This window comes from Cucurbita pepo, chromosome 3 (assembly GCF_057944985.1).
Source record: "Cucurbita pepo subsp. pepo isolate OVF chromosome 3, ASM5794498v1, whole genome shotgun sequence".
NCBI classification, from domain to species: domain Eukaryota; kingdom Viridiplantae; phylum Streptophyta; class Magnoliopsida; order Cucurbitales; family Cucurbitaceae; genus Cucurbita; species Cucurbita pepo.
The window spans coordinates 14,095,324-14,123,053 of NC_141800.1; the positions used below are offsets into that span (position 1 = coordinate 14,095,324).

At 36.0% G+C, this 27,730-nt stretch overlaps 5 protein-coding genes and 1 pseudogene across 19 annotated transcripts; 3 read left to right on the top strand and 3 right to left on the bottom strand.

Annotated features, from left to right (window-relative positions):
• The first annotated feature begins 338 nt into the window (after positions 1-338).
• On the top strand, positions 339-4,792 carry LOC111790732 (peroxisome biogenesis protein 2). The gene is made up of 8 exons (XM_023671763.2): positions 339-720; positions 1,085-1,198; positions 1,297-1,450; positions 1,743-1,879; positions 1,970-2,070; positions 2,940-3,057; positions 3,526-3,692; positions 4,365-4,792. Exons 1-8 carry the CDS (start codon positions 571-573, stop codon positions 4,492-4,494), a joined length of 1,071 nt encoding a protein of 356 aa, XP_023527531.1. The 5' UTR covers positions 339-570; the 3' UTR covers positions 4,495-4,792.
• A 1,000-nt stretch (positions 4,793-5,792) lies between these two features.
• Positions 5,793-11,341, bottom strand: LOC111790730 (putative plastidic glucose transporter 3). 13 transcript variants are annotated; one of them, XM_087122180.1, is made up of 15 exons: positions 10,953-11,226; positions 10,309-10,411; positions 10,130-10,220; positions 9,957-10,024; positions 9,524-9,656; positions 9,275-9,374; positions 9,052-9,164; positions 8,819-8,912; positions 7,965-8,118; positions 7,709-7,852; positions 7,550-7,623; positions 7,071-7,159; positions 6,830-6,944; positions 6,292-6,476; positions 5,793-6,105 (listed from the first exon to the last, which is right to left on the bottom strand). In XM_087122180.1, the coding sequence occupies exons 2-14, from the start codon at positions 10,400-10,402 to the stop codon at positions 6,294-6,296; spliced, it is 1,452 nt and encodes a 483-aa protein (XP_086978306.1). In that variant the 5' UTR covers positions 10,403-10,411; positions 10,953-11,226; the 3' UTR covers positions 5,793-6,105; positions 6,292-6,293. The 13 variants fall into 13 exon arrangements, with proteins under 13 accessions (XP_086978306.1, XP_023527527.1, XP_023527530.1 ...); XM_023671759.2 differs by having other exon boundaries at positions 7,953-8,118; positions 9,052-9,188; XM_023671762.2 differs by having other exon boundaries at positions 10,309-10,486; positions 10,953-11,093.
• A 2,789-nt stretch (positions 11,342-14,130) lies between these two features.
• On the top strand, positions 14,131-20,001 carry LOC111790000 (homeobox-leucine zipper protein GLABRA 2-like; annotated as a pseudogene). Its single transcript, XR_015420225.1, has 12 exons — positions 14,131-14,298; positions 14,380-14,603; positions 14,683-14,787; positions 15,358-15,555; positions 15,617-15,997; positions 16,581-16,682; positions 16,762-16,984; positions 17,043-17,208; positions 17,803-18,045; positions 18,940-19,026; positions 19,105-19,160; positions 19,606-20,001. The product of XR_015420225.1 is annotated as a homeobox-leucine zipper protein GLABRA 2-like (transcript).
• A 1,124-nt stretch (positions 20,002-21,125) lies between these two features.
• On the top strand, positions 21,126-22,410 carry LOC111791896 (photosystem I reaction center subunit VI, chloroplastic). The gene is made up of 3 exons (XM_023673409.2): positions 21,126-21,317; positions 21,420-21,546; positions 22,128-22,410. Exons 1-3 carry the CDS (start codon positions 21,190-21,192, stop codon positions 22,305-22,307), a joined length of 435 nt encoding a protein of 144 aa, XP_023529177.1. The 5' UTR covers positions 21,126-21,189; the 3' UTR covers positions 22,308-22,410.
• Positions 22,402-25,910, bottom strand: LOC111791897 (rop guanine nucleotide exchange factor 12-like). 2 transcript variants are annotated; one of them, XM_087122545.1, is made up of 8 exons: positions 25,104-25,909; positions 24,883-25,016; positions 24,552-24,668; positions 24,236-24,390; positions 24,077-24,151; positions 23,719-23,988; positions 23,173-23,493; positions 22,402-23,080 (listed from the first exon to the last, which is right to left on the bottom strand). In XM_087122545.1, exons 1-8 carry the CDS (start codon positions 25,139-25,141, stop codon positions 22,670-22,672), a joined length of 1,521 nt encoding a protein of 506 aa, XP_086978671.1. In that variant the 5' UTR covers positions 25,142-25,909; the 3' UTR covers positions 22,402-22,669. The 2 variants fall into 2 exon arrangements, with proteins under 2 accessions (XP_086978671.1, XP_023529178.1); XM_023673410.2 differs by having other exon boundaries at positions 24,883-25,910.
• A 171-nt stretch (positions 25,911-26,081) lies between these two features.
• Positions 26,082-26,825, bottom strand: LOC111791776 (dynein light chain 1, cytoplasmic-like). The gene is made up of 2 exons (XM_023673248.2): positions 26,547-26,825; positions 26,082-26,392 (listed from the first exon to the last, which is right to left on the bottom strand). The coding sequence occupies exons 1-2, from the start codon at positions 26,682-26,684 to the stop codon at positions 26,222-26,224; spliced, it is 309 nt and encodes a 102-aa protein (XP_023529016.1). The 5' UTR covers positions 26,685-26,825; the 3' UTR covers positions 26,082-26,221.
• Between the last annotated feature and the right edge of the window lie 905 nt (positions 26,826-27,730).

Consider the following 27,730-nt stretch of genomic DNA (forward strand, 5'->3'; position numbering starts at 1 on the left):
GACCTCTGTCCCTATAAGTGTACATTTGATTCAGAAGATATTAGATAGAGGACTATAAATATACAATTAATTAAACATTTTCATTAATATTATATAAAATGACTTCGATCATTTTCATTAATATTAATATAAAATGACTTCGAACAATTTCAAACAAGAAAAAAATATTAAATTTCTATGGACATGTCAGGGTCTGAATTTTAAAATATTTAAAAATTTAGAATTAACTAAAATAATGTTAGTATTTATGTGTGCAGGCAAATTAAAATAATTTTATCTTTTATCAAAGAAAAATAATAATATTTATTTTATTTATTTATTATTATTTTTTTGGACCGTGTTTGGTTGGGCAGAGGATCCAATTTGTGTTGCCCAAAGAAAGAAAGGGCACACAGACCCAAACGGAGCTGATTGATGAGGTAGCGGTTGCTCCGCGTTTGGCGTCGCTCTTCGTCAATCACTTTTCTTCTTCTTCTTCTTCTTCTTCTTCTACAGTTCCTCTTCCGCCATTACCAGCACGACGGAGCTTCTTCTTCTTCACCGCTTCTCTCTGCAACCCTGATATCTATCATGGTCTTAGAAGCCCTAGCAGCGGCCTCCTCCACTGCTTCGCCCCCTTCCACCAGCAACTTCAATCTTCCACCACCTCCTGAAGATGCGTGGAGTCGTGCTTATCAGCGACTACATCCTCGCTGGAAATCTCTTTCCCACTCTCATCTGGTACCTTCATATCCCTCTCTTTCTCTCTCTCGCCCTAAACCTTCTTCACAAATGTCTGTTTTATTTGTTCATAGCTGCCTCGACTCTACGGTGTATGTCTCGTATTCATTTCTTTATTTGTATATATTTGAGTTTGTTTGTAATAAATAGCTTTACCGATGATCATCTATATGATATGGTTGGAAATGTTCCATTCGTGTAAATTGAGCTTCTGGCTTATTGTTTGTTTCGTTGATCAAGTCATGTGAAAGTCAGATTTTCTTGTACGTGCACCTTGAACTGCATTTGTTTTAATTTGTTATTGGTTGGTATATCTGTAGTAATTTATGATTCTCTCTATGTTTTTTTCCTGTCTATTCTGTAGTCGACCATTCCAATTTCGATATCGAAAGTTAATCAAGTGGATGCGGCACGGCTAGATATTGAAATGTCGGCCATGTTGAAAGAACAGCTGGTTAAGGTCTTTGCTTTGATGAAGGTATCTGTTGCTCCTTATTCTGACTTCGAAATGTAAATACTTGGCCAGTGAAGTTATCTAGGCGTCATTCAGTATTTTGTTCTACTTTGATGGATTAGCCAGGAATGTTGTTTCAATATGAAGCTGAGCTTGATGCTTTTTTGGAGTTCCTTATTTGGCGGTTTTCAATTTGGGTAGACAAGCCCACACCGGGAATTTCTCTCATGAATTTGCGGTACCGAGATGAACGTGCATTGGAGGTTCCAGGAAAAGGTAAGGTGGTCTAAACAGCTCCTGCTATGATTCTTTTTTAACCGATTGTTATGGTCAGGATGATGTAGGAATGAAATCAGTTTTATCCAAACTTGACATTGTAAGATAATTATAAATTCATTATGAAGTTCTTAGAATTAAAATTCAAGCAGCCATGGAACTGATATGATTAAATCTTCATAGCAATGAGCAATACGATTGTCAATTACTAGTTCCATTCATGAAAACATTATTAAATTTTTTCCTAAACTACTTGATTTACTCATGGCTCTGGACTTCTTCTGCAATACAGTTAGAACTGGATTGGAAGGACCTGGCCTCACAGTTGCTCAAAAGATTTGGTATTGCGTGGCCACTGTGGGCGGTCAATACATGTGGACTCGTATACAATCATTTTCTGCCTTCCGTAGATGGGGAGATTCAGAGCAGGTACTGGTTTTCAGAAAGTCACCACCCCTACCACGTGGACAACCTTCTAGTTTTGGATGTTTGTTGAGGTTAACCCTGTATTTTGTTCAGAGGTCACTGGCTAGACGAGCATGGCTTTTGATACAGCGCATAGAAGGAATATACAAAGCTGCTGCTTTTGGCAACTTGCTCATATTTCTGTACACAGGAAGGTATGGTTTTCAGCATTCGATATGTTTCCTTCTCAATAGACTCTTCCACTCCAACAGCTTGAAGGAATTATTTGTGCATAATTCATGCTAAAAAGGTGTTTTCAAAGGATTCTGTTCTCGTACTATCATTGAAATGATTTCTTATAAATTAAAAAAAAAAAAAAAAAACATATATATATATATATATATATATATATATATATATATATATATATATTGTATGTATGTATATATATATATATATATATATATATATATATTGTATGTATGTATATATATATATATATATATATATATATTGTATGTATGTATATATATATATATATATATATATATATTGTATGTATGTATATATTGTGCAAGTAAAAAGCATACTTATCAGATTCAGGGCTTAGTGATTTCCCTTCATTTCTTCTGTTTTGTTTTACGATGGAAAAAGGAAAATGAAATTATTTTTCCATCGATAATATACAAGTTTCTGTCGGTAGGGACTAGAGAGTGAATGCTTCATTTTATTTATCAGTCAAAGGACATGTTGGGTTTCTATATTAATGTGTCTGCCAATGAATCGGGAGCATTGCGTTATTCTGTTTAAGCCTGAATTAGCATTCTGCGGTTACATTTGACTGCTTTACTTTTCACTCAATCTAGACATTGGCTGAGACAATTTAATTACTTCTACAGTCATATTGTTGAAACTTGTGTCGATGATCCTTCTCTCATATGCTTGTCACTCAGTTGTATTGGTTTAAATGGTTTAAGTATCTGTGTTGTGGGACTCATATAAAAGTGGTGGTTGTCGGTTATCATGAGTAATTTACCTTCTTGGTCAACTTGTTTTGTAGCATCTTATTTTTGGTGTGGTGCAGGTATAGAAATCTTGTGGAAAGGGTTCTCAGAGCCAGGCTTGTTTATGGGAGTCCTAATATGAACAGGGCTGTAAGCTTTGAGTATATGAATCGCCAGTTAGTGTGGAATGAATTCTCGGTAACTTTTTCTCTTCCTTCTAGTTTGTTGCAGAAGCGTTGGATTTTTTACTAGTTTAGAACTAATTGTCACATTTCTTTCTTGATTTCAGACACATATTTTCTCGTAATGTGTTATTGTTCTTAACCATATGATGATTAACTCATTACCCTCTTCCATTTTCTCTAGAAGTGGCATTCTATTTCAATGCAAGCATGATACATATTCTCTGATTGTGTCCTGTTTCAAGTCTAGCATGGAAGAACTGTATTTTTGATGAAAATTTTCATCTAGATAGAATTTAAATGTACTTCAAGTTTCAAGTAGTTCATATAGGTTTTTCACTTGGTTTTCAGTGGTTCAGTATTGTTTAGTATATGCATGCATGCATGAATGTGGGAAGAAGGGTTTCAATTTTTTTATAACGTTATTGTCCATAATAGGGAGCATTTGTCCTCCTTAACGTTTAATTTTTTCTGCTGATAACAGGAAATGTTGCTATTGCTCCTTCCTCTTCTAAATTCTTCTACTGTACGAAACTTTCTTAGTCCATTTTCTAAGGATAAGCCTTCAAGCTCAGCCGAGGATGACAGTGCTTGTCCAATTTGCTTGGCAAATCCTACAATTCCGTTTCTGGCTTTGCCTTGTCAACACAGGTTAGGCATTTTTCTGACATCATTGTATTGTTAAACCAAAAAACACTATTCGTCCTATAAAAAAAGGAACAACAAAACAAAAAAATTAGCTGTGTTTATTCCAAAAAATGTAGGATACTGGAATAGAAGTTCAGACATACATGTTTTACTTTTCAATCAAATACTCAATTTGTTTTTTCTTGAATTCGGTAATGAAATAAATGTTATAAACATAAGAATGTTGGTTGAAATGTTATAAACATAAGAATGTTGGTTGATGTAGTTAGTTCTATGCTAACCAAATGAACAAAATTTAAATAACTCAATGTCTATTGCAAAGTTTCCTAAAAGAAAAGTCCAAATCAAGTATGATCGTACAATTATATATTTAGTAGAAGTATGACAAACAAGTCTAATCCGCAATCAGTATTTTTCTCCAATGTTTTTGAATTTCCTGCATGTTTGACAGTCCAAGCTTCTTAAGTTCACCAGCAGAAATTGAAAAGAACAATAGAAGATTTGAAATCCTGATGTTAACAGTCAAGTAACACTCATAGATGTATTTCCAAAGATAGCTGGATTTCATGTCTGTATAATTGTATACATTTATTCTCACAGTCTCATCAGCATAGGGATGAGATGGAGAAAATTATTAGCAACTCCTATTTATGTTTCTTTTTTTCTATCTGCCAGATACTGTTACTATTGCCTTCGGACGCGATGTATGGCAGCTCAATCATTTAGATGTTCCAGATGTAGCGAGCCTGTGGTGGCCATGCAGCGGCATGTGGAAGGTACTTCTACTACAAATCTAAAACGGTGATTGTGCCCCCAGGCAAAGGGAGCAAATACAATAACAAGTACAGTTATATTAATAGAAAAAGAAAAATGCTTCAATGTTGCATTTCATTTTTTTTTTTTTTGCTTGAAGCATCATCACATGCTTACAGAGAATCAACTTCCCTGGAAAGGCATATCTTGTATTGTGTAGTAGGCCTAGTAGGGGGCTCATTCTTTTTTACTTCCCAATTTCATCTGTAGTGTTCAGGTACTCGCTGATTAGTTTGTGATTAAATTACCCTGCAGAAGTTGCACGATAAAATAATATGCTTCTTTCTTCACCCTGCAAAAATTTACTCTGGAAAGTTTCTGTGTTATTTAATTCAAATGGTCTGGATTGAAATTGAGTACTTTTTTTATTTCTTTGGTCTTTCCATTTCCACAAAGAGATTGATAATATATATCTTGAAACGGGTCTAATCATTATTTGAGTTATGTTCTAATAGTTAAGTCTCTTAATACCTTAATATTTCCATAAAAAAACACATCTTTGTTCTTGCATGCCAGGCAAATTAATATCAATTGATTGGTTTCTATCTTTGCTGTGAATTAATAACGTTATTATTTAAAAAAAATGTGTTTTATCATGTTGATGCATATTGCCATGTGGTTATAATTTTTTGACATCCACCAGTGGTGTCCATGATTTTAGAGTATAATTCAAGTTTATAAAAGTACTAAACTTTATATTGTATTAACTTCTACAAGCTATAAACTTACCAATTGAATGCATGTTATAGAAATCTTTAATATTAAAAAATCAATTAAAAAGATCAACCTATTCTTTGTTTTCTATCAATATAAGTACCGCATGTGTAGACACCTATAACCATTTTTTTCCATTTTTATTCCACTGCTTCATTTTGAAAAACCTAAACAACAAAAATGGTTATAAAACCAGGCTTAGTAAACCAGCCAAACTTCTGAAAATGATAAAATTAGACATAAAATCATTATCAAAGTTGACCATTTTGATATATTTCGAGTATGTTTTTGATGAACAAGAGGATGAAGAAGCAAAGAACAGGTGAATCACCTAAATTTCAATCTCAATTTTGTTTGTTTAGTTAAAATGATAAGTTATCCTCAATGATTGAGATAATGCACCTCTCCATATCTCGCGCACACAATACCGACATTTAAGCGAATCTGGAAAAGAGCAACATCTCAATCAAAATCCTGTCCAAATTATTAAGAGGGCTACATCCCTGGGACGATGATGGCTCAACAACAGCACAACAGGTAATGACAAAAAATAAGCTACAATTCAACCACACAATATCAAGGAAAAGAGGTCAAATTGCATAATAATCAATGAATAGAGAAGTTCCAACTGCGATCCATGGCATTTGCTGAACTTTCTTTTCATTACCAAGGAAAAGAGCAAAAAAAAGTGAAAATGTTTGAAGAATCAATGACCTGAATAGAGGTCAAAATATAAGACAGCCCTGAAGAGAATAGATACCATTCTAGCAAGCAACCGGGCAAAGGTTTAGAAGCTTTAAACTCCGAAGTTGTTCTATGCTCTTGTAATCTCTCACTTCGAACAAGGGCTTGTGCTCAATATTTGCAAGATAAATTATCTGTTTTCTCCCTGGAAAGAATAATGGGAAGATCAACGGAAACCTATATCAGGACATTGCACAATGTTTCTAAAAGAAAAATTCTGAAAACCTTGAGGATGGAGTATTAGGAGTTCAAATGATTGTGAAACTATTGTCTTTTATCATATTTCTGAAAGAAACAAAGAAGAGGATGATTTGATCCAAGTATCAAGTACCTCTACTCTACTGGAAGAAGTGCCATTTCAATTTCCTGAAGTGATTTTCCTTTCGTTTCCACTACATTTCTCTTCACAAAAATAACTGATATCAAGCAAAATGCACCGAAAACTGTGTACAGGATCTGGGCTCCTATTTGCTCCAGTAATGGCAGGAAGAGTAAACCGACAAAAAAGTTTATCACCTGTTTATGTCCCAACCATCAAGAATGTCAGGCATCTACAAGGTTTTTTTTTTCCTTAATTTCCATAACCTTTTCTTGTTGCATAAGAAGGGAAAACAGAAGAGAAGACAATAAACAGCGAAGGAACCACAAGCCAAACCAAAACAGAACAAAACATCCAATGAAGTTCTATTATCGATACATTAGCTTGTTTTATGGAGGTCGGATGTTTTCCCCTTTAAATTTTGTTCCATTGCCAAGATTGTAAAATAAAATCAAATATGGAAGCAAAGATCAAAAGCAGCACAGCAGTTAAATAAAGAGATGGAACATCCTAACAAAGTCATATCAGGTTGAGCTGAGAAACTTAGTACCCAGTGCACCGACATGCAAAATGCCATTGCTTTTGCTCGAATTTGACCAGGAAATATTTCTGATAGGAGGAGACTAGGAACGGGACCGGCACCAAGAGAAAATGTCAGAACAAACCTGCATAATTCATCTTCTCCTAGTCAAAACATACACGATAAAAATCTTCTTGATAGAACATTCTACATTCATTTGTCTAGCTAAGCATTCCGAGTTTACTTCAGTATTAGGATGTTAATTACTCACAGTAACATGCCACCAGCAGACAGATAGAATGCTTCAGTGCTGGATGGAAATGAGCTTGCTCCTACCACTTGGAGGCCCATTGACACTACCTAGAACAAAACATCGCATTGTCAAAAAAATACCAATTGCAAGTAGAAAGTACAACCTAATCAAGGGGCTCACCGAAAAGAAATTTGTATTGGATTTTTAGCTTTACCAAAAAGAAATTTAGTTATACAGGAGTAGTTTGCGACACTAGATAGGACCAAATAGTGCTATAAAGAGCATAGCCATACATCTATTTTGATTCCATAATCCCTGAAAAAGGGTCCTATAGGAACTTTCTATAATGAAAATTCCATATACAATACAAAAGTAATAGAACTTGAAAAATATCCTATAATAATTTAGTTTTGAAATTCAGTCTCACAGTTTCTACCAAGACATTCTTCTAAACCAAAGAGATTTTTTTTTTCCCGGAAAAGCACTGGAATAGTTACCATGCCTGAAAAACTCCCAAGAAGCAGCACCCTTCTTCCAAGTTTATCCATCAGTATCATTGCAACAATTGACCCTGAAGGATGAAAAAAAAATAAAAGGCATATACCAGCATAGTCTCATAGCGGAACTGGAAGATCATCCAATCAGAGCCAACGTACCTAAAAAGTTTGCTACTCCTATACAAATATTTGCGCGATCTGAAGGTACACCAAAACTTTTGAAGATAGTAGAAGAGAAATAGAAAACAGTGTTTATGCCAGAGAGCTGCTGTAAAGCAAAAAGGGTTGAACCAATGAAAATCACTGCAAAATTTGACATGTAAATGTAATAATTTAGAGAAAAAAAAAAAGTTTCATAAAGAGTTAGGAGTATGTGATAAACTATTAACTGATCAGTGATTACATTGTACATTACATTTGAAATGGCGGCCATGGAGTAAATCTGACAACATTACTGCTTCTGTATCATCTCCTCCATCAGGCTTTGACAATTCTGCATATGCATATTTAACATGTGCCTCTCCCAAAAGCTTCTCAAATTCAGCCTCAGCTTGAGAAGTTCTTCCACTCTGAAACAAACCCAGAAAAGTAAGTTAGAAATCACTTCAAAATGTAAACAAGAAAGGGTGCATGAAAAAGCGGGATGAAACAATATAAAGTAGCATAGGAGTGTGCGAGGCTTGATCTTCAATTTGTTGCTCATCCAATAGAACTCATGAGAGACCAATGCAGAATTGTAGAAACAGATTATTATTTGAATTTGGTGATATAACTTGAATTTATCCTTGAAAAATATGCTGTCATTCTGAAATTGTAAGCACGATGAATAATCATTATAAAGGCAGTCAATGGTGGAACTTTTGTATCTTGTGGTGTCATATGGAACTGGTTGACGGATTGAACCATGCCAGTGGAAAAACAGAGCAACTAACAATGAAATGAAGTAGGACACGAAGATATCAAAGACGATGGTTTACCAACATGAACAAGAAGGAAGAAGTAGAGATTAAAGAAAAGAAAAGGTTAACCGAGTCAGAATTCCTGGGAAAATGACTCAAATACTAGATATATCACTTCGGCTAGGCACGATATATCTATGTGAAATTAATTATATATGTGCATGTTTGGGGGAAAGAAACAGGACCTGTAATGCCCTAAACTTGCTTTGAACTCAACCAATTTACAATCTAGCACGTGAAGAAAGTGAACTCTCAAACATTAGTAGATAAACTTCCCAAGAGGCAATTGAAATTATATATCGATTATGACCTTGAAAAGCCAGTGAGGACTTTCAGCAGAAAACTCCATCAAAAGGGCAAGTAAAGCAGCAGGAATGATCGATACCCAAAAACAAGCCCGCCACCTGGGAAAACCTTCTAGTAAAAAAAACTGTGATATGTGTTGATGTTCATAGAGAAATTGAGAACTGCCTGCTCTTGATGGATATGAAGCGACAACTTTTATGTAGTCTTCAACCACACATTTTCTTGGACATTACTTACCAACCCACTATTCCCTTGGCTTGAAGTCCCATAAATAGGGATCCCAGAAGACCGAGACAAGATGAAATCTGAGTAAAACTCCCAAAAGTTCCTCTTACATAAGCTGGTGACACCTGCTCAAAATGAATAAGGAAGAACTAAAAGCAACTCAAACTGAAGTTGGGATCTTAATTTTAATTCCAGAGAATGGCAAACTGTACAAATTTATCAAGATATTATGTACCTCAGAAACATAAAGTGCTGCAACAGCTGGGCCAAGGCCCATCCCAGTTCCAACAAATAACCTCCCAAGAAGCATTCCCCAGAGATTTTTTGTGGTTGCACTGCATTCATATTGCAAAATTAAAAAAGAATGTACAAGAATCAATACAGTAAACAAACAGCATTTGAATATTTACCAAATATCAAGAACAAACGTGGGTCTATTGACTAGAAATGGATCACTCAGGAAGATGATTCACATAATGCTTACCTCATGGATGCACCAATTATCATGGGTAATGCACAAAGCTGTAATGCTCGACGACGCCCTACCCCATCTGCAATCCAGCCACTGAATAGAGATCCAATAAAGGCACCACCTAAACATGTACTTACTACGAGACCTTCACTTAAAGAAAAGATTTGATTACTTTTTTCCTTTAAAAAACACAAACAAAAGACTAAGGTCATGTTTGGTAACCATTTGATTTTTAAAAATTAAGCTTACACGACTTCCACTATGAGTTCCTTTGTTTTGTCGTCTACTTTTTAGGAATGTTTTCAAAATCCAAGTCAAGTTTTGATAACTAAAAAAAAAGTAATTTTTAAAACTTGTTCTTGTTTTTTTATTTTGGCTTTCAATTCAAATGTTTTCTTAGGAATGGCTATCAAATAAAGCCTAAAATATAAGTTTTTGTAAGTACCTTCGGCCAACGTACTCCCACTAAAGGCAAGGTCTAAGGAAATACTCTCTAAGGTTTCGTTGACTACACTGCATCATCAAAGATAAACAACTAATTGATTAAATCAATTTGAAAAACAATGGATAACAAAATAATAAAAATGATATATGGAGTGGTGATGATTGAGGACAAACCCAAGATGGTAGCCAAACAAAAATGAAGCAAGAGTCGCTACAATTACATGCGGCAAGGAGCGTTTCCATGAAGGGTATCCAGTTAATCGCACTAAAACATGTCGAGTAGTCAAGCAGTTAGTATCATTCCAGACAACAAAGCAATCATGAGAATCTTGACAGAGACATTGCTACCGCACCTGGACTCTCTTGTTTACCGTAAGCATTTACATGATCCTTTAACGCTACACGTTTGTACGTCGAGGATATGTCCACAACATGGCGCCCCCTCATGGCGTAATTCTAATTATTATAAACAAGCTCTCCTCAAATTCAGAGTAGAACAACTGCCTATTAGGAACCCGGTCTCAATAGGCCCTGGAAATTAATATACAGCAGAAGAAAAAAAAGACCAAACCAACAAAAGTAGAAACGATAAGAGATCATGAGTTTCATAAGGATGACGCCATGTCGATCTTAAGATCCAAAGGATCATAAATGTCCAAACGACAGCCATAATCAGCAGAGAGGACAAAAACCACGTGAATACAGAGTATGAACATAACTATTAGATAATTGAAATTTAACTTAATCTGTTCCGCCGCAACTTAAAACATGTCTACACGCACCGCTGATTAATTATAAAGCACGATCAGGAAGACATCCATGTCAACATCTCGTAACAATCAATCCAATCAATGCAAACACAATCGATCATTTTCAACAACAAATTACCTAAAACATAAATTATCTACACAAATAAAACCGGTACGCATAATTTAACGAACAGTCGAGGAAATGAGCAATAACATGCGAATGATCCAAAGATGAGAAGCAAGCGTACCTCTGAGATCGCAGAAGAAAAAAGCGAGAGAGCAGAGTGCGACACAAAAATGCTTGAAAAGAAGGTGAGAACGGTTTGAGCAACAATGATGAGGTTTCGGATCGAAGACGAAGGAATTTGAGCACTGGAAATCGGGAAAGGTGAGCGGTAGCGTACAGCGGAGGTTAAAAGCAGATGCAATGCAAAGCAACACAATGGAGTTGTCGGTTTCGGGGATTTGAGTATGGTTTGGTTCACTGCTAAAAGAAGCAAAGCGGTGATGAGGAAGAAGGAAGTGATTCATGAATCGTGTGGTGATCGTCGGGAAGCTTGAGAGAGCTCGTCTCGCAGGCTAACACCTGTGCTTCTTTGTCGGAACGGAGCGGCCCATTATTCATCTGTTCTTCTGCTCAGATTAAGCATCTTCTTGCCCAATCCTATTATGACACGTCAAATAAAAAAGGTCAATATTCCCGCCATCAAAATTAATTTTTTCCTATAAAATTTTTCATTTGGTTTTAAAAATATTGTTAAATTTTCAAATTAAAATAAAAATTAAAAATACTTTTTAAAAATTTTAAATCATTAATACTTTATTTAATTTTTTTAAAAAAAATTCATCAATACAATTAAGTTTTTTAAATAACTTACAATATATTATTTAAAAAAATAAAAATAAAAAAACATTTCTAAATTTTATAAAAGACGACGAAACGGTTAATATCACATTTTCAAAAACATCCATAAACTTTTAAAAGTAACAATCTTATGGTACGTATACCAATTAATTTCAAAATAAAGTGTTTGAAAGTTTCTTAGAGAGTCTAAAGTATTAAAAGTATCTTATCTTCAATCAATTTAAAATGCAAGTAGGGTCGTTGTAGTAAGGATATTAACTTGGGCATCTACGAAAGCCACTAATTTAAATAGTAAAATTTTATCGATGCAATATATATTAAAACACATTTAGAATAAAAATCAATATATTATTAGGGTAAGAGAAGATGAATTTAGCGAAGCATTTAGGATACCAAGAATGTAGTAATGAAGATAATAAGAGCGAGAGCTTGTTGTATGTGTAGATCAATATCTCGAGTCTCATCCCTAGGGTCATGTAGATGAAGATATTGTGATATGAAAGGCAAAATCTTGAAATTAGTTGAAGTGGTTGATCGGCTGGCTTCTCTATTCTTAATGGAGGGAACCTCGAGTGAGCTAAGTATGTCTAAGTTCTTAATAGTAGTGTGATTTTTGTGTACATTGAATCGAGTCAAGCCATACATAGTTTTTTCATTTATGATGACTCTATCGTACCATCAATGATCTTATTGATCTGATCCATTTCTAAGTAGAAAGACAAAAAATTGATATAAATATAAATAAAAGTACACGATGACAAAAAGAACGGGTTTTCTTGATTATTGTAGCTAAGGGTGTGTCAAAGATGGCAAGAATAACCCATATTCAATCTCATTTATGGTCCATTTATGCCATTTGCTTTGTCTTTATTGCCTTTGAGGACAAGTTTTCATCTTTTTCATGTGTATTTGTGAAGCTACTTTCCCTTTTTTCCACAATTTTCTCCAACTTTCCTTCTCACATTTTGTCCCTTTATTGTTCCTTGCTTGAATTTGAGCGTATTAATATTTGGTTCTATATTTTACTGAGGATTGCTGGTGTTGGATGAAAGTGTTCCACGTAGGTTAATTTAGAGAATGATCATGAATTTATAATCAAAGAATACATTCTCCATTGGAGTGAGGCCTATTGGGGAAGCTCAAAGCAAAACTATGAGAGCTTATGCTCAAAGTGGACAATATCATACCATTTTGGAGAATCGTGTTTATCTAACAGTTGGAAGGGAGTACTACATAGACTAATTGAGGGGATGATCATTGATTTATAAGTTAGGAATACATCTCTGTTGGTACGAGATCTTTTGGAAAAACCAAAAGTAAAACTATGAAAATTTATGCTCAAAATAGACCATACTACGAAGGTTCATGGTTGCTAACGTACTTTTGACTTTTGTTCATTTTATTCCACACATACTTTCAAATATCTACGTTGGTATTTATATTTTTGAAAGATCAAGCGATTTTCTTTTTCTTGAGTTGTTTTGATGTTTTGATGTTTTTAATGATTGAAGGGTTGTTCGGAAATCCGTTTGCAACTTCCTAGCCCATTGAATACTCTACTTGTATCATTTTTTTTTTTTTAAATTCGTATATTTAGTAAGCGCAAATTAAAAGATAAAAAAAAATGTTGAATATGTAAAGGACCGATTAGACATAAAATTAAAAGTTTAAGAAGGTTTCAATGATTTATACATTTTTAGACACCTATTTTAAATTTTTTCAGGATTTTATAAAACATTATTTAAATTTAAGAAAACTTATTAAACAATAACTTAAAATTTAAAAACTACACAGGTTAAGATTCAGACTAAATTAATAAAATATTCTTTAAAAAAATATTTTTAATACATGTCTCAAAAATATTAATGAAAATTTAAAAGTAATACTAAAAAAGATAATCAATAGGTTAATGGTAAAAACTTTTTAAAACTTTTTTTAAATAAAATGTAAAAAGATTAATAATAAATATATTTATATTTTTTAATTTAACTTAAAATAAATAAAAAAAATCTATTTTTAGAGAAAGTTGGAGGCAACCCATTAATTACACAGAGACATAAATTATGCTCAAATCCGGCGTTGACCTTTTGGTTTGACTCTCGGCCAGTTCTTAAGATTATTTATTATTTATTTAATTTGAGTCAATCATTCCTCATCACTTTTAATTAATTATTAACAACAATAAAATGTGTAAGCATAATTAATTTAAGTTTCTACCTTTATTTCATATTTCAACATTACTGAACATCTGTATTACTTTTTCAAAATTAATCATTTAACTATTTAATTTATTTAATCCACATTATTTTTTATAAAAAAGTATAAACACCACCAAATCGAAAATTATTTAATTGATTAGCAACCATACATTTCATTATTTAAAAAAAATAAAAAAAAAAGTTTTTAAAAATTTTCACTACACAATTATTATATTATTATATTAAAATTGGGAGGTAGATTGAGACAGGAACCGTTACGAAATACCGTTGGATCTTTGATCGAAACAAGTTAGAAGTTAGTTGAGTCGTCTTCCATCCAATAGCTAACAGTCAACCCCTACCAGTCTCTCTCTCTCTCAAAATCCATCAAAATTCAGAACGACAGTCCACTCCTTAAAAATCTCCCACTCCCCTTCTTCACCATCCATGGGTGCCGACATGTCGGACAATAATAATCGCCTCGCTTTCACCAAAGACTTCTTCTCCTCTCCGGCTCTTTCTCTTACTCTTGTATGTGTAATTCTATTTTTTTTTTGTTTTCTATCAAAATTTCCAGCTGCCTCTCTGATGGGTTTGTTTTTAATTTTCGAGGCTGGGGAGAAAGGGGATGTTGAGATGGAGGAGGTGGATGACGGGAGAGATGATACGACGGCGGTGGCCGAGGTTAGTAGTGAGAATTCGGGACCGGTGAGGTCGAGATCGGATGAGGATTACGTCGGTGGAAGAGTGCATGAAGAGAATGATGATGGGTGTCATGGAAAGAGAAGGAAGAAGTATCATCGGCATACCAACGAGCAGATCAGAGAAATGGAGGCGTAATTCATCCATCCCCATTGCTCTACTTTTGTGTTTTGGCCATTGGAATCTTTTGATATAATGGGTTCCATTTTTTAGGCTGTTTCCGGATGAGAAGCAAAGGCAGCAGCTTAGCAAGCGGTTAGGGCTTTCGTCGAGGCAGGTCAAGTTTGGTTCCAAAATCGTCGAACCAAATCAAAGTAAGTCTAACCATCTTGTTAGGAATCATGAACATAAGCTCGGGTGAGCTTACTTTTCATTTCCTCAAAAGACAGAGGTATTTGTTGCTGGTAAACCTATGATCAATATTTTAAATAGTCAATAGGAGACTCCTCTTCCAACCATTCTCTCGTTGAACAAAGTACACCATAGAACCTCCCCTGAGGCTTATAGAACCCTTGAATAGCCTCCTCTTAATCGAGACTCGACTCTTTCTCTGGAGCCCTCAAACAAATACACCATTGTTCGACATTGAGTCAATTTTAACTACACTTTCGAGGGTTCCAATTTCTTTGTTCGATATTTGAGAATTTTATTGACATAACTAAGTTAAGGGCATAACTCTGATACCATGTTAGAAACAAATTCCTAGCATGGTATGATATTGCCCACTTTGAGCATAAGCTCTCATGTCTTTACTTTTAGTTTCTCCAAAACGTCTCATATCAATGGAGATGTATTCCTTATTTATAAACACATCATCAACCCCTTAATTTGCCGATGTGAGACTCGTCTCCTAACAATCCTCAACATTCTATTTGTTTATGCATGCAGGCGATTCAAAAGCGTCACGAGAACACATTATTAAAAGTCGAAATGGAGAAACTTCGAGATGAAAATAAAGGAATGAGAGAAATTTCCAAGCGAAAACTCGGTTGTCCAAACTGTGGCACTACCGACGCCGGTGGAGACGACGTCGCATCGACAACCACAGAGCAATTGCGCATTAAGAATGCTAAGCTCAAAGTCGAGGTAACATTTAAATAGATCGAGCTTAAACCCTTGCTCTGATTTAAAGTGTTCTAATTCACAGATTGAGAAACTACGAGCGGCGCTGGAAAAACACCGACCTGCAGCGGCGTCTCCGTCATACTCATCGGAGAACGAGCAAGAGACGAACCAAAGCTGCTTAGATTATTACACAGGAATTTTCGGGCTTGAAAAGTCAAGGATCATGGAGAAGGTTCATCAAGCTCTGGAAGAGCTCAAAACAATGGCCGCCGCCGGCGACCCTCTTTGGGTCTGCAGCGTCGAGACCGGAAGAGAGACATTAAACTACGACGAGTACTTAAAAACCTTCCATCTCAACAATAATTCTAACCTTCGTTGGCTCAAAACCCACATCGAGGCCTTTCGTGAGACGGCCCTTGTCTTCATGGAGCCCTCGAGGTTGGTTCAAAGCTTCATGGATGAGGTAAATAAACAAATTTCGTGTTCAACACAACTCTTTATGGAAATAACTGGCAGTGGCACAAACACTGTGTGCTATGATGAAAACCTAGATATTTATAGCAGAGATTAGACAATCTAAATATTTTTCTTAAAATATTTAAATATGTTTATTCCTAAAATAAGTGATTGATTCTACTAAAATGAATACGGGCTCGTATCATTATTGGGTCTGCCTCTATTGAAGTAATGATGATATTTTGACATTTCGAACACGGACGAGGTAAATAAACAAATTTCGTGTTGAACACAACTGTTTGTGAAAAACACTCCCACTCTTTATTAACACCAATCGAAAAAAGATTACAAGACATTTTAGACACTCTGCACCCAGTGATATACTTCTTGACATAAAAATCTAAGTACAGACTAACCATCTATTCCTAAAATAACTAATTCATTTTCCGAGAATAAATATGGACTCGTACAATTATTGGGCTTGACCTTATTAGACCAGTGATATATTTTATCCTTTCGAACATGGACTTTTGTCGTGTTTTTGTTCCTTAGATGTCTTTCTTCAATTCTCACTTATGGTTTGTTGGTAGAATCAATGGAAGGAGATGTTTCCTTACATGATCTCGAAGGCAGCTACGGTCGATGTTATTTGTAATTGAGGGGTTGCCAATTGGGATGGGGCAGTGCAATTGGTGAGCCTTAATTTTGAGTACGAGGCCTATAAATAAGAGCTAGATGAGTTAAAAATGGCTCATTCATTGTGTACTACAGATGTTTGCAGAGGTACAAATGCTTACACCATTAGTGTTCACAAGAGAGATGTATTTCATCCGGCATTGCAAGCAGCTCGGTGCTGAACGATGGGCAATTGTCGATGTTTCAATCGAAAATGTTGAAGATAATAATATCGACGTATCGTTGGTGAAGTATAGAAAACGTCCTTCTGGTTGCATAATTAAGGATGAACCTAATGGTCATTGTAAGGTATATTTTTGCTTAGAATCGAAAGATTCAAATCTCTAATCGATCGATAAAAGTGGAAGGTTTTTCAGGTAACCATTTGGAATGTCAAAAGAACAAAGTTCATAACTTGTTCAGAAGCTTAGTCAACAATGGCGGTGGCTTTGGGGCAAAACGTTGGATGGCAACTATCCAACTCCAATGCGAACGCCTTGCTTTCTTCATGGCAACCAACATCCCCATGAAAGACTCAACTGGTTAGCCCTCTTCTTCCTTCTAGCCCAACTTCGAATATACCGTTAGTAGTTACTCCGAACATACAAATTTTTTAATCTACATTCAACCGTTATTAAGAAACTATTACGATATAACCGCCTCACCAAATAATTTTTTTAGTAAGTGCCATTATTGCTTAGTTAACATTAATTTCTTAAATTCAAAAAATTGAAAATTAATTAAATAAAAACTTCAGGTTTATTTTCTAACAATCATAGCATATGAATTTTGAGAGTAATGTTTTTCAACCATTTAATAGAAAAATATGTAACAAAATTCTTGGAAACTTAGATTTCATGTATTGTAGAGTTAAAAAAAATAAAAATTTATAAGATAATAAACCAATTTTCGTGAAATTTTTCGAAATCAGAATTAGAATTCTATGAGCCTGAAATATTCTAATAAATGTAATAACATTTCATAAAAATTAGGATGATTAAAAAAATATATTTATAAATTAGTCTTATGTCATACCAAAAAATATATATATATATATATATATATGTATGTATATATATATACGTGTGTATGTATATATATATATATATGTGGACGTAGCGACTATTGAAACTGTAAGTTTGAAACACTAGCGGGAAGAAAAAGCACATTAAAGTTGGCACAGAGGATGAGTTCAAGCTTCTCCCAAGCAATAGCAGCTTCAAGTTATCAAACATGGACATTAGGGTTTGTTCCAGGAAGAATCTTAGTGACCTTGGTGAACCCATTGGAGCTATTTTGTGTGCAGTTTCTTCTCTATGGTTGCCTGTTTGTCCTCACCTTCTCTTTCATTTCCTGCGAGACCAAGCTCGTCGACATTAGGTAAAACACTCGAGTATACATGAACATAGCTCAATTGTCCTACTGCCCATCAACTTTAGTTCCGTTGTTAGTTGTCAATTAGGAATTACAACTTTCTATAATGGTATGATATTGTCCACTTTGAACATAAGCTCTCATGACTTTGATTTGAGCTCTCCCAAAAAGCCTCATACCAATTGACACAATGGTATGATATTGTCCCTTTTGAGTGTAAGCTGTCATGACTTTGCTTTGTGCTTTCCAAAAGATCTCATACCAATTGAGATAGTATTCTCCACTTATAAACCATGATCTTCCACTACATTAACTGTGAGACTCACTCCCAAACCCTAAACCTATGAACATTTATTTGGTTCACAACTTTCATTTATTTAGTTCATAACCCTTGGTTCATAGCTTTCATTTATTTAATTCATAACCTACCTAACTCTTATTTATTTAGTTCATAACAGTTCATAACTCTCATTCATTAGTTCATAACTCTGTATTTAGTTCATCTCTCATCGTTCATTTTTTCATTTTGATTACATTAATATTTTTATGCCTATACAAACAGTTATTTAGGATGATTGACATATATTGAGTTGACATAAATTGAGTTTGATTAAATTTGAGTGTCATTTTTATTTGTTGAGTCACATTTGGATTAAATTTATTGAAAGACTTTGTAACGTGAGAGTACCAGGTATACATAATATAAAATGTTGGATGAAAATCTCAGGCCAATTTACGAAATTATCATGGTTTATAATCAAAGAATACTCTCTATGAGGCCTTTTGGAGAAGCCCAAAGCAAAGCCAAGAGAGGTTATACTCAAAGTCGACAATATACCATTGTGGAAAGTCGTGTTCGTCTAACAATAAACACTTTGATCATTTTTTTTTTTTTTTTAGTGGGACGCTATGTTTGGTGGAGATGAAGCTAAGTCGATTGCAAATTTAGCTAAAGGACAAGATCGAGGCAACTCAGTTACCATTCAAGTAACTAATGATTGGTTCATAAAATTTTAGATTTTTTTTTCATTTCCGAATGTCTAATGGAAAGGCTAAAAGTTGCAGACAATAGGATCAAAAGTGAGCAACAGCAGCATGTGGATCCTCCAAGACAGCTCCACTAGACGAACACGATTCTCTACAATAGTGTGATATTGTCCACTTTGAGTATAAGCTCTCATGGCTTTGCTTTGGGGAAGCTTTGGACTTCCCCAAAAGGTCTCATTCCAATGGAGTTAGTATTCCTCACTTATAAATCGATGATCATTCTCTAAATTAAAATCTTCCATCATCCAACACCTCCCACCAATGGAGTTCTTTGTTCGATATTTGAGGATTTACCAATCTATTGGCACGACTAAGTTTAGAGCATGACTCTGATACCATGTTAGACGAACACGACTCTCCACAATGGTATGATATTGTCCACCTTGAGTATAAGCTCTAGTGGCTTTGCTTTGGGCTTCCCCAGAAGGCCTCATTCAAGTGGAGTTAGTATTTCTCGTTTATAAACCCATGATCATTCCCTAAATTAGTCGATGTGGGACTTTCATCATCCAACACCATAAACTCGTCGGAATCCATGGTGGTTTACCCCGGAGTAGACGTTACCGGCATGCAGTCGGTGATGACAGGCTGCGATTCCAGCAGCCTCACCATTCTCCCTTCCGGCTTTTCAATTCTCCCCGACGGCTCTGTGTCCAGGCCGCCCCTCCTCATCACCCGACAGAAAGACGACAAGACCGCCGACACCAACGGCGGCGTTATGCTGACTGCCGCCGTTCAAATCCTCACCGACGCCTCTCCCTCTGCAAAACCCACCATTGAATCCGTTGAGTACGTTAAAAACATCATTTGTTGTACACTAAAAAATATCAAAACCTATCAAAACCAGCATGCGCTGTGAGGAAGATTGATACCTAACCTATAATTTATCCATATAGCCTATATTATCCTTTTTTCCATGTGGGTTTTTCTTTAATTTGTTTGAGTGGAGTTAGTTTTTATGTTACAATTTTGATTTTAACGAACCATCGTAAACGATGCAAACAAAGTAGTACGTTAGCTATAAAATTGAAGAGGTCTATGGAGCATAAGTGAAAGTATATCTGGACTCGCCTCATACCTTTTGAAACATAGAAAACAAAATCATGAGAGCTTATATCGAAAATGGACAAGATCACATTATTGTAGAGACATGGAGAGTTTATTCTTCTTAATGAATGATATCAAATTTGTTGGATTTGACTCAGGATCGAAATATGTCCAAACAAACAAAGGAAGCACATGATAAATTTGAGGGAACTTTCAATTCTTGTGTTATTGTAATTATGAAAAGAGCATACATAAGTATTTATAGTAGAGAAAGTACTAACTAGCTTCCTAAACTTTCTTACTAATTAAAAGATTAAACTAGTATTACCAGTTCCACAGTTGGGCAACTACTACCAATTTTACGGCAGTTGCTCCATAAGTTAGTAACTTATTCTATTAACTAGTATTACCCGTTCCACATTTGGTCAACTACTACCAATTTTACGGCAGTTGCTCCATAAGTTAGTAACTTATTCTATTAACTAGTATTACCCTTTCCACAGTTGGTCAACTACTACCATTTTACTGCAGTTGCTCCATAAGTTAGTAACTTATTCTATTAAGTCTACCAACAATTCTCCTAAGTCAAGTTTATTAGCTCACAAAATTTATGTCCTTACTTACCTATGACACATTAATATTGTGATGTCTCACGTTCGTTGGGGAGGAGAACAAACCACCATTTACAAGGGTATGGAAACCTTTTTCTAATAGACCTGTTTTAAGTCGAAAGAGGACAATATCGGTAGACCTGTTAAAGTTTTACGAGACAAGCAACATAATTTACTTGGATACACACAAATCTCCTCTAAAAATGACCACTAAAGCCCAAAGCAAGGTCCAAAATCTTCCACCATATCAACAAGGATAGGCTTATCCACCTCCTTCCAACGTGGCACATCCTAAGTGACACTCCAAATTGTCTTCCAAAATCCCATTTCGCCACGTGTCAAAAGAAAATCCAATCATAGGATCGAAATCCCATTTGAAGCCTCACCTCCTCCCTCAGCCTGCAACTCCAAGTTTGTTCCTTTTCAATCCAAAACGCAGACAACAATGGCTTCCTTAGCAACATTAGCCGCAGTTCAGCCAGTCACCGTAAAGGGCCTTGGTGGAAGCTCCCTTGCCGGAACTAAGCTCCCTCTCAGGCCCTCTCGCCAGAGCTGCAGACCAAAAAGCTTCAAGTACCACAAATTTCTCTAATTTCTTCTTTATTTTGGTGCATATTGATTTGGAACTTCATGAAACTTGTGGGGTTTTCCCCCTTTTTGTTACTCTGTTTTCAGGGCTGGTGCTGTGGTGGCTAAGTACGGTGACAAAAGTGTTTACTTCGATTTGGAGGATTTGGGCAACACTACTGGACAGTGGGATTTGTATGGATCTGATGCTCCTTCACCATACAATTCTCTTCAGGTTTGTAGCTCATTCTCTTGCTTTAATAAAATTAGAATTATAATGAGATCTAGTTAGAGAGGGGAACGAACCATTCCTTGTAAGAGTGTGAAAACCTCTCCCTAGTAGACGTGTTTTAAAATCGTGAGGTTGTTGACGATACGTAACGGACAAAAGCAAACAATAACAGCTAGCGGTGAAGTTGAGCGGTTACAAATGGTATGAAAGTCTGGCACCGAGCGATGTGCCATCGAGTATACTAGGCCCCCAAGAGGAGTGAATTATGAGATCTCACCTCGTATGGAGAGAGTAACAAAGCATTCCATAAGGGTGTGGAAACCTCTACCTAATTTGGTGTGTTTTAAAACCGTGAGGCTGATGATAATATGTAACGAGCCAAAGCGAACAATATTCGTTAACAGTAAACTTGGGCTGTTGCAAATGGCCCTCAAGGGGGTGGATTATGTGATCTCATATCGGTTGAAGAGGGAACGAAGCATTCCTTATAAGGGCGTGGAAACCTCTCCCGAGTATGCGCATTCTATTTTTGACGATGTTACGGGCCAAAAATAAAGCATTCCTTATTTTTGGTGTATTTATAGAGCAAATTCTTTGAGACCTTTGCCGCTCCATTCACCAAGAGAGGACTGTTGCTCAAGTTCTTGCTTCTAGGCGGTGGAGCCACATTAGCTTATTACAGTGCCACTGCCCCAGATGATGTTCTTCCCATCAAGAAAGGACCTCAACTTCCACCAAAGCTTGGGCCTCGTGGCAAGATCTAATTCGCTTTCAAATCCTTTTGCAGTATGTAAATTTTCTCTCTTATCCTCCCAGTTATGTTTCAATTGAGAAATTGTTATTATGTAATGAATGTACTTTTACAAAGTGTTCTTGCCAGTTTCTTTGAAAAACTGATGAAGATATGGGTTAAAAAGACTTATTCTTTCTAACAAAATTGACTAAAACTTACCCCTGCAGAAGAACCATATTAAAAAAAGACTCCAAAACCAAATAACTTGTGCTCATCCTTCATATGTACAACAGGAATGAATTGAATGGACTTGGTAATTACAGCTCTAAAGAAAACACAGACAAAAGTAGGTTGAGCTATTAACTGTGTTGTGTTCTTCTGTTATGTGTTGTGTCAATGTCGTGCCGTGGGGCTTTTTGTCCCGCCTATGTTCTCGAGGTAAGAAACCAACTTGTTGTTGGTCGCTACGTTTTGAAGCTTTTGCACAGGCCTTGGTTCAGTTTCTGTGAACACATTTTCTGCATTCTCTGTTGGTGATTCCTTCTTTACCTCATTATCAGCAATATCCGGACCCCAATTCATGAAATCCAATAGTGTCATTGAAGTAGGTGTGTCTGCAGCACTTTGTGGCTCTTCTCCTGAGCTCACTGCGGTTTCCCGTGTCGAGTTCTTCTTACTCGATACTTGTGATGGATTTTGAGCGATGTAATCTGCATCGAGTACGTCCTCAATCCTTGACATCACTGTGAAGGCTAAGCTTTCAAGAATTCTTGAGTAACTCTCTAGAACAGCCTGTCCAACATCCTATAAAACCAAACCACTCTCCTATTAGACCAAATTTAAGAAGTCATATAATGTCTTAAACACAAGTACTTCCCAAAAAACCTGTTTTGTACCCGGTTGTATTGGATTTTGCTGATGTCTAATGCTGATTGAGGAGTGCCTGGGAAACGATGTTTGAGGATGAGTAGAATCGTTTCCGCTCGCTCCTCGAAAAGCTCTCGTTTCTCCAAGCTTACAGCTGAACCCCAAGCAGATTTTCCATCTTTCTGGTTCATTTTCCTCTTCCATATCACAATGGAAGCTTCTATTCTATCCTTGAGATCTAAGATCTTGTGCTCTGAAGATAAGTCCAATGTAGACAGAAATTGATCCGGGTCGAAGTACTCGACCGTTATGTTTCTGTACACGGAGTCTCCAAGGCTTTCCCTCCCGTTCTGCAAGTTTACATATTCAATCACAAAACCAATGAAAGATAGAGCATTTATGATATCTATAACAGCCCAATCCCAAGCCCACCGCTAGCAGATATTGTCCTATTTGGACTTTCCCATACGGGTGTCCCCTCAAGATTTTAAAACGTGTCTACTAGGGAGAGGTTTCCACACCCATATAAGGAATGTTCCGTTATCCTCTCCAACCGACGTGAAGTCAAAATTTACCTTAGGCAATAACTCTATGTAGTTTTCTGGGATCTCCATTTCTGATAGAACTTGTGCATTGATAGCCATGGCTGCTTTAAGGACTTGGTTTACACAATCCTTTTGATACTGCATAAATTTCCTTGAGTTTTCAGATAAACCATTCTCAGGAACTTTTGGAGTAGGTAGCCACCATTTGTCATCATTTCTCTTTGAAGCATTGTCTTTATTACTTGAATCTCTGGATAAGTAGTAGAACTCGGATTGGTCCTTAAAATTATCCAAACAAGCCTATACATAATGTGAAACCATTAGAAAGATTCATTAAATCTTATTAAACAGGACAAAAAGTAGAGCAAGATTAGCAGTCTTTTCCTACAATAAGCATCGCATCGAGCTTCCGCAATGCCGGGATGTTCATGTGAAGATCGTTGCGTTGTCGGGTAACCATGATCTGTTAAATCAAAGAACATGAACTGAATTATGATCTATAAATGCATTTTGAAGCTCAGAAAGAGAGAGGGAGAGAAAAAATTGCCTCCATGTTTGTTCCATCCTTGGATTTCTGTTGGGAAGGAACAAATTCAACTATGTAATCAGTGACTGATAATAGCAAGTCAATCTCTTTTCTCCACCGTGTTTTTCTCCCTTCCGACATCGGCTCGAGACGCCGTTGTTCCCCGAAAACAGAAGCTGCATAAACCATAGGATAAAGATAAAAACTTGACTCTCTAGATTCAACTACAAAACTTATCTCGATTTGCTTCCTCTAACAGCATCTAACCGAGCATAATTCAACTGATATCGTCGATATTATCGACACAAAACAGAAGATCGATACACGAACGACATACCTGCAAGATTCGTAATTGCATTCGACAATGCTAAAGCCGACGAAACACCCTTTCCTCCACCGGACATATCTTCACCCAAAAGCAACTTAGCGAACCTCTCCTTCATCTGTTCTATTTCTGATCATTTCCAAGAAGAACACACAAATTATGGCCTTTTAGTTCATACAAGACAATAAGATTAGACATCTATGCAATGAAAATGTCACAAACATCAGAATGTCAACCATATAATATAAATAATCATAATGTTACAACTCATTTTGAGAAGTCATAAACTATAGTTTATAATTTCAAAGAACAGAAAATAAAACAGACAAAAAGATGTCTGAACCTGTTGGTGGCTGATTTTTAGGCTGTTTAACTGCAGCATCATCTCTGGAGGGCTTGGATTTAGGACCTTTGTCCGGTCCATTAGCGGAGGATTTGTCCAACCCGCCGTCGTTTGGGGGATCTAATCCCTGGTTTCTGTTGGAAAACAAAACATTATTATTATTAAACTCTCCAAGCTCAAGCTTTTGGAGTGTTTTATGTTTGAAATTGAAGAATTTGGACCTGCAATTCTCTTCCTCCTGCTCCATTTCTCGTACCATTTTCAGCTTTTTGATGAATCTTTTGATAGAATAAACGAGAGAGAATAAACCAGCAATCTTGACAGACCTGAAAAAACAATGTTCATAGAAGAAGAACAAAGGAGAGCTTTTGGAAAGAGCTTAATAAAACAGAACCAAATATGTTGGTTTTGGCTTTGAATTGGAATGGGAAATGGGTAGCAGAAAGTGGGTTACATGCAGGCTTTGATGGGTAGCTGAGAGATGGCTTATGAATTGAAACAGGGAATTTGGCTATTGATGGATGGATGGCTGTGGTTTTTCTTGGGAAAGTCAAAGGCTCTTAAAACTAGGGGAAGACAGACATGCTTGCATGCCCGACCATTTTTTTTTTGTCTAAAACTCACAGCTCAGATCTGAAGAACCCAATGGTGACTTCTTGTTTTCTGTTCTATTTTGACAACATTGTACAGATTGTGTCGTTTTTTTTTCCTGGTTTTTCTGGATCTGGTTTTGCTAAATAAATACAGTTTCTGTTACCACAACTCATTTGTTTGGTTTTGGGTTGGATTAGATGGTAATTTCCTCTTTGACCCAAGTTTGAAGGGAATTTGACAAAACTTGTCCTATAATTGTGGGAGATGGAAGATGGAAGATCATACCCATATAGGTTTGAAACCCCTTGACTATTGTTATTTTATTCAACTCGATTCAAAACCCTTTTGCGAAACTTTACCGAATTTGTTGGAAATGTCACCGAAATTTATATTGATTAGATAAGAAAAGATCAACGATGTATAAGTGGAAAACAATATCTCTATTGGTATGAAGGTATGTCCAAAGTGAACAAGAATCCTCTCGTATCGAACAAAAAGGTTAAGTCTTGGAACAAAGTACCAATTTATCCGTCCAACTATGTGGCTTCATCGAGAGATTGCTCTTATTCAAGCCAGTTTCTTTGCTCGATCACATTGTGGATACATAGTGCGCCAACTAATTTCTTCTTTATTCGAAACCGGATAATTCTATCGACATGGTTAGATCTTTCACGTATCTCTATACAGTGGTATGATATTGTTTGATCACAAAAAAGCTCCGTTTTTAGAAACTAAAATAAGAAAATCAAACGATATCTACACGACTCGATACGGAAGGAGAAGGGCCTTTGAAGATAAGAAAGTTGAGAGTCTCCAAAGTGAAGTAGATGAAAGTCCCTTGAGAATGAGTGAAAAAGCTCCCAAAATTGGAACCCACCACGCATTGCCATCCCATCCCATGCCCATCATCAAACTTCTGCACAAAAATTGAACCATCATTTACACAAACAAATCCACAAAACCATGAATGAAAGATCAAACCAAGTTCTCTCTCAACTTTAGTGATAGAACTCAGCTCAGAAGTAGACAATTTCACATAATATCGACATTGAAAATCGAATATAAATGACCTTCTTGATGTGGGCAGCAATGGATTTAGAGTCATAAACATCATAAAGATCGAGAGCTTCAGAAGCAGCTTTCATGGCTTGGATCTGCAACTTGAGAGGCATGTCTGTATCAGCAATCAAAGCCTTCCCTTCCAGCATTGTTACTCTGTTTCTCTGTAGTTTAAGCTGTGTTTGAATGCTGTAAGAACCCAAGATCTGATCTTGATGAACACCCAGAAAAAGAAATCCAAATTGTAGCAGATTTGTAGAGGCGATGATAATAAATGTGGGAAGATTTTGAGTTCCAAACGTAAAGGAGGTGTGTCTGATGCAGCCTCGAGCTGGCACATTGATTGCCTTATCGTTTCATGATCTTTCTGCATTGCATTTTTTCTGTTGATGTTTGAAGAATTTGTGTATAAATTCCATTCATCCACTTTCTTTCTTTGTCTCACACGTTTTCTTGTGTTTCTTCCTTTTATTCTATTGTTGCCCACTTTTGTTGAACGAGGGGGTATGAAACAGAGTATTTTATTACATTACTTCTTTCATAGAATTTAGGCTAAATTATAAAAAATAAGAACGAGTGGTTAGACGAACACGACTCTCCACAATGGTATGATATTGTCGAGTATCTTTTATGGCTTTGCTTTGGGTTTCCCCAAAAAGCCTCAAACTAATGGAGATAGTATTATTTGATTATAAACCCGTGATCATTCCTTAAATTAGCTGATGTGGGACTTTCATCCACACGCCTCCCCTTAATTGAGGTTCGAGTCCTTTTCTTTTGGAGTCCTTTGTTTGACATTTGAGGATTCTATTGGCATCTATTGGCTTGGCTAAGTTTAGGGTATGACTCAGATACCATGTTAGACGAACACTACTCTCCAGACTGATATAATGTTGTCCACTCTGAGCATAAACTCTCGTAGCTTTGTCTTGGGTTTCTGAGAAGGCCACAAACCAATGAAGATAATATTCTTTGATTATAAACTCATGATCATTCCCCAAATCAGCAGACCCGACCTGAGACTTTCATCCACCTCCAAGAACTTTTTTTTTTTTTTTTTTTTTTTTAATAATATCTTTAATTTTTTAAATAAAATTCAAGAATACACTTAAATTAGATCGTTAATGTTGTTTAGTTGACATTTTTGTTTATGATGTGTGAAAAAAAAAATGATAAAAGAATATTTTGGGAAATA